The sequence below is a fragment of the Caenorhabditis elegans genome, chromosome III (assembly GCF_000002985.6).
Source record: "Caenorhabditis elegans chromosome III".
NCBI lineage: Eukaryota > Metazoa > Nematoda > Chromadorea > Rhabditida > Rhabditidae > Caenorhabditis > Caenorhabditis elegans.
Window position 1 is genome coordinate 6292641 of NC_003281.10, and position 14909 is coordinate 6307549.

The window sequence follows — 14909 nt, forward strand, 5'->3', positions numbered from 1 at the left end:
CTCTTTCATATAAGACAATTATTCGTTTAAAATAACTCACAGCAGAAACTTCCAAAATGAAGAAAAGTATAGTTAATACCATGAAGAACAATTGAGAGCAAAACTTCATTGTCATTCTCAAAAACGTATGAAAAACCTCTGTTTAAATATGTTTGTAACCCCGTGATATCGTAAAATCATTGCGTAGGTTGTCATTAAAAATTGAAATGAAATGAGGGGTCCGTTTATGATTTGATCAAGGTTAAACTTGAGAATATTTGAGAAAAATATCGTTAAAAGTATTGTTCCTGGATCTTTCAATCGGTTGAAATTCGAAGTTGCTTTTCTGAATTTTCTTTTAATCTGAACTAAACTGAACTAAATCTATAGAAAAGTTACAACTAATACTAATTAATATTGGACAACACAGTTAATTTTGGATTTTGCCATCGGAAAATAGGCATTGTGGACGCACGATGCACACATCGCTAACGAAATCGGGTACAATGTGCACACCGCGACTCGAAAATCAATGTGCGGATTGAAAGTGGACGGTTTTGTGGGCATAATGCATCACATTTCACGCACAGAAGACGGAAATTTAATGGCAAGTTCATAGGAAAAACAGAAAATCAAATCATTCATTGAAATACATCAGTCAACGTTCGATTGGGATAGGTTAGTGTTATATCGATTGATTGCATTTTATGCAAGAGTGTCGTTGTCATCGATTTAGAAATTGAATATTTACAGGAGCAGATGAAAAACAAGATAATCACCATGACGTCACGATACCAGTGTCATCCGGAATGTCAAACAGTTCGTCAAGGAATGGATGATCCGAAAGTGTTACCATACGAAGTGCTGATTTGGCTTCGGCCATGTCAGGAAGAGCCTAAACATATGAGATTTGTACCGCGAATTCCTTCAAAAACAACTAACCTGCCACATTTTTGATCGCAAATCCAATCTTTCCGACTCCTTTGTCGTCGTCTGACCATCAAACCCACCAGCCACATAAACATAGCAGGTATCCATTTGACATGCGGAAAAGTTAGATCTCGCAGTTTGCAATGTTGGTTCAGGATGCCACAGACCCTCTCGCATATCGTAAATCTCAGCAGAATCAAGTCGACGGTTCCCGTTGAATCCACCAATTATCATACAAACTTGATTCATTATTGAAACCGCAGTGCAGCCAGTACGACGTGTCCGCATGTTTGATGAGAGAGGATGCCTAAAAATTTTATATAGATAAAACTGATTCCTACCAGCATAAAAAGGAAACTAAAGCATTCTAGATGTTCCAAAGAAGAGCCTATGTGAATATAACGCAGAACTAGTTTCAGAGTATTTTTACAGAATCTGTGCTCACCATAGATCTAAAACTGGATCATAAACTTCTCCTCCTTGATGAATATTCCGCCCGTCAAATCCTCCAATAGCAACTATCTTATTGTCAATTGTCACCACAGCTCCATCCGATCTCATTTGTGTCATATTTGCAACCTCAGTCCACTGATCCGCACGGTAGTCGTACATTTCGGCAGTCTTCAGTCGGGAAACTCCATTCATTCTGAAATCAAGAAATGCATAAAGATTGAGAATTGACCAGCTTTCAAACTCCTATGAATAAACGTACCCTCCACAAGCAAATACCAGAGGCCTTCCGTATGAATCGTTGACCCTTGCTGAAGTCACATAGCACCTCTTGTCATTCATATTCGCCCCCCTCCTCCATTCTTTAGTTGACAAGTCAAAGAGAACTGTTGTCTGAAACTGCTTAATGCCGTCGAATCCACCATACACAATTAGTTTGTCCTCGACGACTTCAATACCATGGTACGCTCTATGGATGTTCGGTCTGGAAACTTTCACGTTATTAAATGTTTTCTAGAAGGGGAACTTACATATCGTAGTTGAAGTTACACGTTTGCCAACGGTCACTTCTCGTATTGCACACCTCAATCTTTTGAGCAACACCACGACTCGCCCATCCACCTGGAAGTAAGATAATTCAATTTGCATGTGCATTTCTGGTCCTACCAAAGCAAACAATAGCATCCATTGGTTGTCTAGTACGAATTACTTCATACTTCGTGGCATCTGGTTGAGGTCGCCTGGAGAAATTTCGTTGAGCAAACTGGGTAAGACGATCTGATTGAAGTGGAGAATTGTGCTTGATCCAGTTAACAACTACCTGTTATTGAATAAATTTAGATTCAATTTCTATAGTATTAACCTACAGTTGTCTCATCTTCACTCTTCAGGTTCAAATGTTTATCGGTGAGTAGTCCAATTAGCTCGTTTTCTTTCAGCGACAAATATACATTTGTGGCAAATAGCTGTAGTTTGAAATTGTCTTTCCAAAATAAAAATAAAAGTATAGCTACCGTTTGGAATTTCCTGACCATGGATCTCCAGACTCTAACAGCTAGTGTCGTGTGGTATAATAGAGCAAGACGGAAGATTTTTATTATATCTGCGAAATTACTACCATTTCAATTTTAATGGAGGATTTATTGTACTCACTTTCATGTGTCAAATTTTTACAAATTATATCGCTGATGTAATCAAGTGCAATGCTCATTTGGAGGAAGGCCGCTGGTTCGAGAAGCTGAGAAAGTTATTTTTTTATTTGGTATTCTAAACCTACCTCAATAGCTTTTTGCAAGGTGATATTAGGTTTGATTCCTTGTTCGAAAGCCTTTGGAATTGTGAGTAAAAAATGAAGATCTGACGCAGAGATCAGGCGGATTCTAAAAGAAAACCGTGGTTCAGTAAAATGAGAATTACTAATAAAACCTGTGAGTTGTTGAATTTGAATCTCGGAATTTAGATGAGAAGAGTACTCGAAAATAGTTTGAGTAGAATGATAGAAGATATCGGTCGAAAATTACCTGAAATAATGGAATTTGTGCGGAACTAAGTCCTAATCACAATTTATATTGGGAAAATGAATGAAGGACTGAAATACGCATATAGCTTTCTCGAGAGTGCGTCGCAAATTAGTTAACTGTGTTCAGCGCTCTCAATCAACATACTTCTTCATTATTCCGAAGAACAAGTGTGACTGTCGGACTGAGTGTTTCTTCGAATGATTTGGTGAGTTCTGGAGAGAATTTCACTCTTTTCACTGGCGACTCTTCAATGGACGAATTAAAATCGATGGCTGTTCTTGGTGGTGGACTTGTTGCCAATTGGGAAGCAGAAATATCACAGATATCCATCTGGAAAAATGTAATTCAGTGCACCAAATGAAATGTTACGAGCCATCCTGTATATTTAAACTCACTGAAATTCGTGTGTAAAGTTGTCGGCCGAAGAAAGGTGAAATAAAAGTTAGATGAAACGAGTCGAGAAATGAGTTTGTACACGAATTGAATGGAAATTTACAAATATTGATTTTTTATTTTGCGAAGAATCGGGAGGAGCTGTTTTTTTAGCATAGCGAAGTTGACCACGCAGATTGTGTTTTTTATTGCAAAATGTTTTTTGGTTTTAATATTTAAAACATTTATCGACAGAATTATGATTTTGGTTAAATACCAATTTTGTTTAGAATTTTGAGATTGAAAAATGTTGTTTATTTTTTCCAGTTGTTGTTGTTTTTTCTGGTAATTCGCCATCTCTTATTCTCTGCTTCTGTTCAATTTTCATTGCATTCCAGCCCGTTAATCTTTCGTTCACCACTCCCCTTTTTCGGAAATTGGAAAACGAAAAAATAAAGTGAGGAGCTCACGAGGAGGAGGTTGAGCACCGATTCGTCTTGTTTCTTCAGGTTCTCCTGGGAAACTTTTTCATTTTTTCCATTCCCCTATCTCCTGTTTCGTCTTCTCAACTGCCAACACGTTCATCATTGAGCATCTGCGTCTATTTTCGATGTCTTCTGTGGACGTAATAAGCAAAAAGTAGAAGTGGCGGAAAATCAGATAATGTGTTGGAAGAGGCTACGTCATCATTTAAAAAGACGAAAAACTCAAAAGATTGATAGTAGGTGTCATTTTCGGTTTTTGAATGTGTACTTTAGTTGAACTTGGAAGATAAATGGAGTTACAGTAGCCCAGGCTGAAGAAACATCGTTGGAAGATTTTTCAATTCGAAATTTTGAACAGCTTGAACAATTTTTCAGAATGTACGTTTTGAGTATATTTTACAAAAAACATAAAAACCAAAACTGTTGCTCCGCTTTTAATTTGCTCTGAAATATTAAACATGAAAAATATACACAAAAAAGTATGCTCAACATAAAAAAAGTTCAAAAAATATTTTGTGACTATAACAACAAAATATTTTTTATAAAGAGATTGTAAACATTTCAAACGTTTCAAATGCAATAAAAAAATTTTAATTTTAGATTTTGAGATTGAAAAATGTTGTCCTCTAATTAGTTGTCCTCTGGAAAGAGTTGGCTAAGACGCCTTTGGTCGTAAAAATTTTTAGTCCTTTTTGACGTCACACCATATCAAAATACGGTTGTATTATTTTATGTTTTTACAGTCCGATTGGAAACACATGCATATAAAACCGTTCTTACTAGGCAAGTTTCCGAAATTTTCAAACCAACTTTAGCAACATCTAATATAATAATTTCTTTATGTGCTTTTACAAATCGCATCTAACTGTGATATCTGATTCTGATTGCAAAATGTGAGTGTATAAAGGATTTTTTTATTCGGATCGAACTCTAGTTAGAGTACAGTATATCCAAATTTTCTGTTCAGTGAGATCAAGATATATGTATCTATCTATTTTTTCAAAATGAAAAAAAGAAAACAAATGAGTTTTACTATTTCTTATCAACCGAAGCCATAAATTTCGCTTTGCTTTTTTCAATCTTTTTTCCAATTTTTCGTGCAATCCAACGTACTTGTAATCTGGTTCGTCCATCTATTTCATCCCAAGGGAATCAAGTGTCGAATCATCAAACTCCGCCCATCTTTCCACCCATCCCCACCAGTTGAATAAGAATATGCTCATATGAGAAAAGTGTCTCGAATGCTCACTCATAAAACATGCAATTCTCTTTTGTTTTAATCTAATTATATCTGTTAGAATAATGAAAAAGACATTTTTCGGATAAAAAATTGAGAATAATTGAAAAGAAAGATGATGGTTGGGAAGAATACGATGATGGTGATGGAGTGCGTGTCTTTTCAAAAATTCTTATTCCTCATCTCGTCATTTTCTCTTCTTTTCTTCCAAAAAAATCGAGTATTCTTCTTTGTTGAGCTTCTCCTCCATCCCAAAAAAGTAGAGCAACAAGACGAGAAAAATGTTCTCAAACAAATACATTCATTTGTGTATATGTCGAGTGTTTGGAAGGACACTCTTCCTTTTCTAACTGCTTACTTGTTCCCATTTCTTTTCTGGGATTTTTAGGTTTCTTTGATTTTCGTTATAGAGCTGACTTTGTGGTTCTTAGAATATTGAAATTTATGACAAAATCTGATCGTTTTTTTTCTGGGCTTTAATGTTTTTAGAGATACCAATTATTCATTTTTTCGTACTTTCCAGCTTTCCACTTACTTTCTTTTTTTCTCATTCTATATAAACTAGATAAATGTTTTCCCATTTTCTATTTATGTTTCCTTCCTCTCAATTCTTATAGAATCAACAAATTGACCAATATTTCAAGAACTCTCTCTCACTCACTTACTTTTTACTTTTCCTACCTACAACTGCTCTTCGTCGAGAACACAACTTGTCTAGAAAAAGTGACACTTCTCTCCAAACTTCTCACTTCCGAATTTGAATTGCAAATTTGTGCTCAATGAGCACCATTTCTCCCCTCGTCCCACTGGGAATAATTTGTTGTTCCGAAATTTTGATTCTTTGCAGCCAACGACGTCATTCAGCTTCTCTTCCAAAAATGGTCAACGAGCTGTCGTTCAACTGTGAGGACGCATGGCTTAACCTTTTTGTTGGTGGAGAAATGTATCCAGTTCAAGTAAAAACTCTTATGAATCCAACAACCTGTGGATCTTATTTTCGGGATGTGGTTAAAGTATCTGATGCAGCAATAAAGGTTCGAGGAGTTCAATGGGATACTGCACCAAATCATATCAAGTTTCGAGTCGATATTGATAGAGATGGAGTTCTTTTTCGACATGTTAGTATTTCAATTTGAACATTTTCATTAAGTACATAGTTGGTGACCTCGTTGATTAGCACATGTTTTACACATACCGAATAAGAAAACTTATTTACCAAATATTTTGCAATTTTTTTCGGTCACTCAAAAACGGTGCCTCACCAAGAGCGAAATACTTTTAAACGCAAACAGGTGCCCCTTTAAATCTACAGTAACACGTGCCTTGTTTCGAAACTTCGACGCACATTTTTGGCCTCTTCGATTGAAAATATTTATTTCTTGGCAAGAGCAGGAACCGTATTTTGAGGGAAATATCAGAAAATTAACAAAATTCAGTCTCTGCTCAATGAGCACCTCTAAAAAGTTCGCCCGAATGACAATCAAACAAAATAAGTTTGTACGTGAAAAATAATATTTTCCATTTCCAGGTGCTCCAATATCTCAGAAATGGAAAACTTACAAGCCTCCCCGATGATATTTTCACTCTTGAGTCCCTAGTCGCCGAGGCAGAGTTTTTCGGTCTCGAAAAATATCGTGAAATGCTTAAAAAGAAGTTGTGGAAGTTGACTGGCAAACGACAGTACTACGCGTGCTATGAGGATTCTGATTAAAGTGGTAGCTAGAATCAATTTTATTATCCAATAAATGATAAAGATGACAATTTAGATTTTAATAAATAGAAAATGTCTGAAATCAAAAATCTACCAGAGAAGACAACACGGATTGGGGGAAGAAACTAGACAGGTTGTAGCGGAATGAGTTAAAAATGAGAAAATTATATGATAATGAGAAGAAACTTAAAGAGAAAAACGGTTTAAAATGGCATATCGAGACCGGGACAGGCATTCATACTATCACCTTCTTTCTTTCTTTTTTTTTGAGTTCATTTTTTAAAGTTTTGACCGGCAACGAGACAAACGGGGAGAGAGAGACAAGAGAGATAGAGAAAGGGAGAAAATAAAAAAGATAGTTACATGATGAGTTGACTACATTTTTACAATTTGTTCACTGAATTCTGAAATTAAAGAGAAGGGTAAATACTGACTGATTCTAACAAGATTAAGTTGAACTTGATGATGATGGTTAGAGCTCCAATGAGTGAACTCTCATGCTATCACCAACTGCCATTATGATAGCTGAATTCCCTGGTCGACCACCCCAACAATCCGAGTAGACGGCTCTTGGGAAGATTGGATTGGAATGATTTGGAGTTTTTACTGAACAAAGCATGTCACCAGATGTTAGAGACCATCCACGAACATATCCATCTGATCCAGCTGAAAAGTCATATTATGAAAATGTTGAGATGCTAGTTTCCAACTGTAAGAGATTCTAATTTTGAACAAAAATAGTTTCTTTTTAAATTTAAACAATAATTTTTTTGAAAACTATTTCTAGAATTATTGGATAAATTCTGGTTTTTTTGTTGAAACCATTTATTCCAAAAAAAGTGTTGAAAATTTTGGTAAAATCGAAAACATACCTATTTAACTTTTTTTTCCAATTTCTAGTTTTAGAAAAAATATAATAAACTTAGGCATCATATTAGATTTTTCTCTAGTATTAAATTTTTGGTTAGTTAAAAAAAATTCTAATGCATTTTTTGGTTTTTTGCGAATAACATTAGTTTTTTAATTGTTAAACAAACCTGCAAACACAAATCTTTCCTCCTTGTCAAAGAAAACATTGAGACGATTGCAGTTGTTACTATGTCCATGCATCTCCATCATCGGATTCTTCGGCCATCGGAAATCCCAAATGCGAATGATCGAATCAAATCCTTCAGTTACAACACATTCTGGTCGCGTCTTTTCGAGAACTCGGACAAATGTTGTGTTACATGCACCGTTCAATTGTCCTGTGATATGATCCCGATTCATTCGAAGATCGGATTTGATGACATTATCATTACGAAGACCCATATATACAAGATTTCCATCTGCCGAAAAACAATGATTCAATACATTTCTCTTTCGACTAGACATCAAGAAGCTTCGATCTGTGAGAAGATTCTCCACACGGAAGCACGATTCGAGTCCGAATCCAATTGACATTTGTGGTGCATTCCATCCAACACTCCAGATATTTCCTTTTTCGCGCCAACTTTTATTGTATATTGGTGAGTTGAGTGTTGGCATAGCTTCAGGGTCACTGAGCTCGGCAAGTGGCTCCAGGTGGACTGTACAGTAGGAGCATACGTTTCCGTTTCGAGTGATTCTGCAAAATTTCAAATTAATATAAAAAATCTGAAAACTACAAATCTCTAAAAACATACGTGTCATTGGCAGTGACTGTAAGCATACAGGTAACATCAGCGTCCACACGAGCAAGTGTTTGATCAACAATAAATGAGTTGTAACGAGTAACTGCATAGTCAAGATAAGACGGTTCATCTGAAAATCCATCGTCCCTGAGCATCGGACGGACTGTCAATCCAAGTGTATTGAAACCAGCATTATTTGAACGAGATCTTATTGGAAGTAATTGATATGCTTCTCGGCGTGATGATTCCGATCTGAAATTCAGTTTAATTTTAGTTAAGCTGAAATTTTTGGTATTAGAAACGAAAAAACTCACTGAATCGTGTCTCCGATTGAATCCACTTCAAACACATAGACAGCAGAATGTTTCGCAGCTACTCCATTCGGATTCACTGTAAAAGTTCCAACAATCCGATCCCCAGTTTCTGATACATCCAAAAACTCGCAACCGGATACGTCATAGTGTTCAATTGGAGTTTTAATTGTGAAAGACGGTTTTGGGTTACAGTTCAGTAGGCGGCTCTCGTGGATATGACGTTCGACGCGTGCCATGGTGCATCGGCCAAGAGTGAGATCTGAAAGTTTGAAAAATGGTTAATATTTTGTGTTTTTATAAAGAAAATTAATTTTTTTTTAAGTATCACAAATAGTAATAAATGTAGTAGAATTTTGAAGAGTAATTTTAACGTTTTTTCTTAATGGTGCGTCCATAGTCTGCGGAAAACGGGAAATTCCGCGTGCGGAAGCGTCCATAGTCTGCGGAAAAAAAACAAGGAGTTTCTCGCTTTGTTATTGGTCAATTTCAAAATAGTGGGCGTGTTCAACCAATTAGGGGCTGTAAAATTTTAAGCTGAGCAATGGGAAAACAAGAAACAACAGCTGATTGGTTGGCCACGCCTACTTTTTTGAATTTTGAGGAAAGAAAAGCGAGGAACTCCGGTTTTTCCGCAGACCATGGACGCTTTCGCACGCGGGAAATTCCCGTTTTCAGCAGACTATGGACGCACCATAAATAATTTATAGATACATGGAAAATCGAGATAATTAGTTTATTTTTTATTTTTTTTCATTCTGTATTTTTTCAAAAAAAAAACACTTACCATCCATAAGTGTCGTAATTGGCTTGAACACTGGCCTTTGGATAAATGATCCAGACGTAAATCTAGGCCGATTCGCTTGAAACTTCGCCTCGCGAGCCTTTTCCATTCGATCCAGATCGGATTTCGAAAACCCTTGTGGCATGGTGGGATCCTGTGTCATTTTATAATATTTTTTGGTTCTTGGATGATACATGAATCCCGTCATGTTGAGTGGTCCTCCTTCATACGGTTGATCTTCGAGTTTCGGCAGTGGAATTTCTTCCGGTTCAGTAGCAGTTACTAGCTCTGAAAAATGTTTTCGATGAGCTGAAAATATAAACATTTTCCTTACCATTCAGCCGAACTGGTGGTGGTTCCCATCTTGAGTCATTCTGCCCCATCGGCCAGTTACTCCGAGCCTTTCTAAACCGATATCTTGACATGGTTTGCCGATCTGAAATAAACTACGAAAATTGACGGAAGTTTTACAAAAGTTTAGAGGAAATATTTTAAGAAGGAAGTACTGTTACGAAACTCTACGAAATTTTTCTGCATTTTGAAAAGGCTTGATTCTCGTTAATAAGGTCATAAGCAATAACGAAAAGCGCAGAGATGATAAAATAAGATCTTAAGAATATGTAGAGAAGTGGAAAAAAGAAAAGAAAAATGAGAATGAGCGCCTTTCACAAATTATTTTTTTGCATTTAAAGAATGAATATGGGACTCGAATCACGATTTCGGGTTGCTGTTGGAGACGACTATGAGGAACTAGATTCTATGCCCTTTTTGTAGAAACGCTCGACAAATTGAAACTATTTTTATAGTCAAAAACTGGCTTTTTGAGTGTTTTAGAACTAAAAACAATCATCATTTCGGAAATCCAAGTTACTTATTTCCTAAAACGTATAAGATTCCATGAGATTATTAATACCAACTATTCTACGTAGCGATCAAGTACTGCAATCAAGGTTTTGAAAACGAAAATCGATGATCGAAAGCTTACAAAAGTACACGTTACAGCATCAAGTAGATTGAAAAGACACGATTTTCAGAGAAAACATTTAAAAAGCAAAGTGTTCGTGGATGGTGGGGACAAGTAGAAGATGGCACGACCCCTTGTCTTTCTCTCTGTTTCCTCCGTCAATGGCAGTCATAAGACACGTTTGGCGCACACTCTCTCAGTCCCTTCTTTTGCCTCTCAGTCTCTTGTTATTCTAAACTCTCTCGTCGGTTTTGTCTCGTGTACGCAAAGTGTCGTCTGATAGAGTGTAATAACAGTTGAATTGAGAAGTTGTGAAGACGATCAGAAGAGACAGGTGAGACGATGGTGAAGAAGAAATTGAGATGTTTTTTAGAATTCAGGTCAAATTTTGTTGCCTTTTAATCACTCGAACACGTGACACTATTAGTTTTTTCTTCACATTTTCTGAGTGATATAGTGGCTACTTTTCTTTGGCGTTTTTGTTTCGTAGATAAACGTGAGAATACAAACATGTTTACGCGTAAAAAGTCAGGTGACTGCATTGATAGATAAAATTGGTATGAAAGAGAGTAGGTTGACATTTATCTAATTTCTTATCAGAAAAGTTTCGAGTTTTTCGAACACCTAAAGAAAATACCCAGGATTGTTGGCAATAATTAATACTTTTTCAGGACTTATTACTGCAGAAGATTATTAAGTTTAAGATAACGAAAAGTTTGAAAGGGAAAACTAAAATCCTGTAAAAAATTTAAAAATTAATTATGAATTGAAATATTTTAATATTTATCGTTTGTTTTCATAGACAATGGGACATTTGTGAAGAATAACCACAACACAATAAATAAACAACAATAAATTGCATTGAAACATTTTGAACATTTTTTATTGAAACATTTTTTTAATGCCGTCATTTACGGCGCTTGGTACGCAAACACCGAAAGTGCTGCACCAAAGCGCGCGTGTTCAAATTTTGATTTTCATAGCTAACGATATTGTACGATTTTCATCGGAATTTTGAATAAAAATGCACAAAGAAGGAAGCGGAACGCTTTTACAAGCTCATCAACAATTCGAGAGGAAATGTACTTTTCTGTCAAATAAATTGTTAACTGATGCCAGAAACTACCACCGAAAAAAATCGAAAAGGCTGAGCAAACATCTCATTTTTTTAAATTTCAACGATAGAATTGCACACATAGAACGCGTCTGCCAGAACGAGATGGATTATAAATTGGCACCAATTTTCAATGAAAAGGGCAAACTGAATTATTGGAAGAATAATGGTTTGGTGTTGGTGAATACGATAAGGAATTTATGTGAAATGTCGAAGGGATGCCAATTTTTTTCCATTTTTTGGAAGATGCTAAGAAGACGACAGAGATAAGACATTATATATGATAACGATATTTTACGTTTCATCTGTAAAAAACATATTTAATCATCAGAGAATGTATTTCAGCTCACAATTCGACTGCCAAATTAAACCTATGTAAAAATAAAAGAAGTCCTTAAAACTCGGCCACTACAAACATTTTGATGGTAGATTTTTTTTGCTTTTTTACACTTTTGATGATTTTAAAGGTGTTTAGAGGTACAAAATATTCTGGAAGGTTTAAGGGAAATTCCATCTTTTTGAGAGAAATCAAAAAAACTTCTTGATGAAAAACGTTTTAGTTTTTTCTAAAAATAAAATTTTCCAAAATGCATCCAGAATTAATTCCTACCTCTAAACACCTTATAAATCATTAACAATTCGCTAGTCATCATTTGAATTTCATGGATCTCTAAAAATGTGAAAAATGGATTGAAAAAATTTTAGATCAACTTTTTATATTTTAATGCACTCTTCTAGAGCTAATTTTTTGTAGTGACTTTTTTTCAGATGACATAGGTTTCATTCGAATTCAAAGATTGAAATGGTTTAAACATGATTTCTAAATTTCTCAAAAATCTCATACTTTTAGGAATTTCGACATTTACCAAAACTTTGGCAAATTATTTTTTTCAATCTGAACATTTTTTGAGTTTTTCATTTCAATTTTGGAATATTTTTGAGCATTATAAATTTATTTAGGCAAAATTTCCTCTGGCTATTCCCCCTTTGATCAATATAAAAAATACGAGATATGCTCATGGCAATCACAATCGGTTGAAAAATCACTGCAAACCGTAGTCCACCGTACTTTTCCAGTTATGACCAATTTTCTAAATTCTTCTTTAACAAATTCGAAATACCTTTGGGATCTTCTTTTAAAATAATTTTCAATCTATTAAAATATAATATATCTGATATCCGTTGCAAATTTATTTCAAAAATAACTGGCGAGCTTACATTTTGTCACTTACTCGGTTCTTTTGAAAATGTATTCTGCTTACTCGGAACATTTCCAAAAATGCTTCAGGTCTACCAGTAGCAAATAGGCCAGACACAATACCGGTGCCCTGAAGAGTTTCCAACTTTTGATGGAGTCTATAAAGTAATAGAAACTTCCCGTAACAGCTTTAAAAACATATTCTTTTACTGATTTCTTCAGCATAACATTTGCCATTCTTACGATCTGTCATTCTCATCAAATCAAAAAATGGTCTAGAAATCAGTAAACATGTTTTTAGCCTATTTCTGCATCTCAGGCTCACAACGAATTTTCAGGACCAGGATCCGTGCTTCACGTATACCAGTTTCTGGAATGCAGCAGCACAGGTATGTAGGTATGTAGGTATGTAGGTAGGCTTCTGCTGGATTCTTTTATCTATCATCCTAGACTTGTCGAAACTCGAGCTATAGAAAGTAGGAAAATCCCTCGTACACCTGGTCCAGTTCCTCCCTTGTCCTCCAAATAAAAACCGAACGGATGTAGTCAGGAAGAAGAAGATCTCATAAAAACGAAACGGGACCCTCCTCTCGGAAATTGTCAATTCATGATGAAACGAGTCTTCTGGGCGACAAAACCCATCTCATAACCATTCGTTCTTTCTTTTTCAAGATTTTTGTTTTTTTTTGTTCGTTATTCTGTCGATGCTCTTTCACGGATCGCTGACGTCAACATGAGGTGCACCACATTCAATTTAACCGTTATTTCTGTTTTATGCACGGAAGAGAGAATTATGAGTTTGTGCATGTTTTTTGATTTTCAAAAGATTTACTGAATAGATCTACTGAACAGATAAAAGATCGGACATCTCTGATTTTCCTGAACTCTACTGCTTCGATATTTTCAACAGCGGGGTTTCCAATGGTATTGACAAATACCTTACTCCATTATCGTGGTAGACACTGTCTACTAGACAGGCGCAACGTCAGGCCTCGGTGCCTTCTTATCCATTTTTCTTTAATTTCAGCGCAAACCTTCGTTTTTGTATTTGCAAAGTAGATCTACATATTTATTATTTGTTTAACACTGCCTTTTTACCGTGCATATACTAGTTTCTAAAATCCAAACCGTGCTCTTTTAAGCCAGGGAGTCTTGGTCAATATTTTGTAGTCTAGTTCTAAGAATTTAAAATTCAGTTCCAAGACCACCACCGTAAATACAAAATCTCAAAATACGCCTTGAAAATAGTTCTTATTAATAAATGAGTCACAGCTAATTTGTTTGGATTAGTGAGCATTTTTGGACAAATTCAACCTACACAAAGTGAATTGCAGTGAACAAATGTCCACTGCAGCTGATATTTTTTCAGTGTCAAGAAATGAAAACAAATTGAATTAAAAGTAGACGACGTGCTGAAAAACAAATGAAAAAGCATTTTAACTGTTAGTTTTCATTTTTGCAAAGGTTGTTTTCTGACTGTTTTTCATGGCGATCTAGGCTTTATTTTGAAAAAAAAAACCCAGATTTTCTTAAAACTAGTTTTTTGCATTTGGATAGTTACTTAAATTAAATTTACGATTAAAAATTTCAAAAATATATTTGTCGCAATTACAAACTTTTAAATTGCAACTGAAAACGAAAGAAGCTTTAAAGGGAAATATGATCGGGAAGATAGGTCAGTGGGGGTTTAATCTGGCAATGGAAACTTTAGGACTGACGAAAATTATTTTTAATCCACCTTTGCTTAAACTAGTCCAAATTATAATAATTTTGCAAAATTGTCAAAGAAGTTGTTAGTTTTCGTACTAACCACCAAAAAATCTCGGTTCAACATAAATGGTCAAACTTGACATACTGAAAAATTATCAGTGAAATATCTTGCCTTTACGTATGATTTTATTGTTAGGGAATCCTAGTGAAGATCAGTCTTGAGGCGCCAGCGGATATCCGAACGACATGTAGCAAAATTAGAAATTAAAAAGAAGTTGTATTTTAAATAAAACATCCAACGTTGTGCCTGCATTTAGCACCATCCAAAGCCTAAGCCTAAGCCTACGCCTGAACCTGAACCTGAACCTAAGCCTAAGTCTAAGCCTATGACAGATAGATTCTTGTTATCATCGTCTATGATAGCCATAGTTGCAATCAGACTGGACCTGGGCCATATGTGGACAAAAATTAGGAATCCAAAAAATGAAGCTA

The 14909-nt window shown here is 35.5% G+C and overlaps 3 protein-coding genes across 4 annotated transcripts; 1 reads left to right on the plus strand and 2 right to left on the minus strand.

The window, feature by feature from the left end:
- Window positions 1–606: 606 nt before the first annotated feature.
- On the minus strand, window positions 607–3382 carry F47D12.7 (Kelch repeat and BTB domain-containing protein F47D12.7). The gene is made up of 13 exons (NM_065979.4): window positions 3275–3382; window positions 3024–3209; window positions 2785–2879; window positions 2636–2738; window positions 2512–2596; window positions 2373–2461; window positions 2222–2324; window positions 2026–2175; window positions 1890–1980; window positions 1622–1843; window positions 1355–1555; window positions 922–1216; window positions 607–874 (listed from the first exon to the last, which is right to left on the minus strand). The coding sequence occupies exons 2-13, from the start codon at window positions 3207–3209 to the stop codon at window positions 755–757; spliced, it is 1740 nt and encodes a 579-aa protein (NP_498380.1). The 5' UTR covers window positions 3275–3382; the 3' UTR covers window positions 607–754.
- Window positions 3383–5820: 2438 nt separating this feature from the next.
- On the plus strand, window positions 5821–6734 carry F47D12.3 (BTB/POZ domain-containing protein). The gene is made up of 2 exons (NM_065980.3): window positions 5821–6091; window positions 6502–6734. Exons 1-2 carry the CDS (start codon window positions 5852–5854, stop codon window positions 6682–6684), a joined length of 423 nt encoding a protein of 140 aa, NP_498381.1. The 5' UTR covers window positions 5821–5851; the 3' UTR covers window positions 6685–6734.
- On the minus strand, window positions 6692–9867 carry F47D12.9. Of its 2 annotated transcripts, NM_065981.7 has the most exons (6): window positions 9766–9867; window positions 9435–9719; window positions 8651–8909; window positions 8349–8588; window positions 7722–8290; window positions 6692–7350 (listed from the first exon to the last, which is right to left on the minus strand). In NM_065981.7, exons 1-6 carry the CDS (start codon window positions 9854–9856, stop codon window positions 7157–7159), a joined length of 1638 nt encoding a protein of 545 aa, NP_498382.2. In that variant the 5' UTR covers window positions 9857–9867; the 3' UTR covers window positions 6692–7156. The 2 variants fall into 2 exon arrangements, with proteins under 2 accessions (NP_498382.2, NP_001370865.1); NM_001382890.2 differs by lacking the exons at window positions 9435–9719; window positions 9766–9867 and having other exon boundaries at window positions 6695–7350.
- Window positions 9868–14909: the final 5042 nt, after the last annotated feature.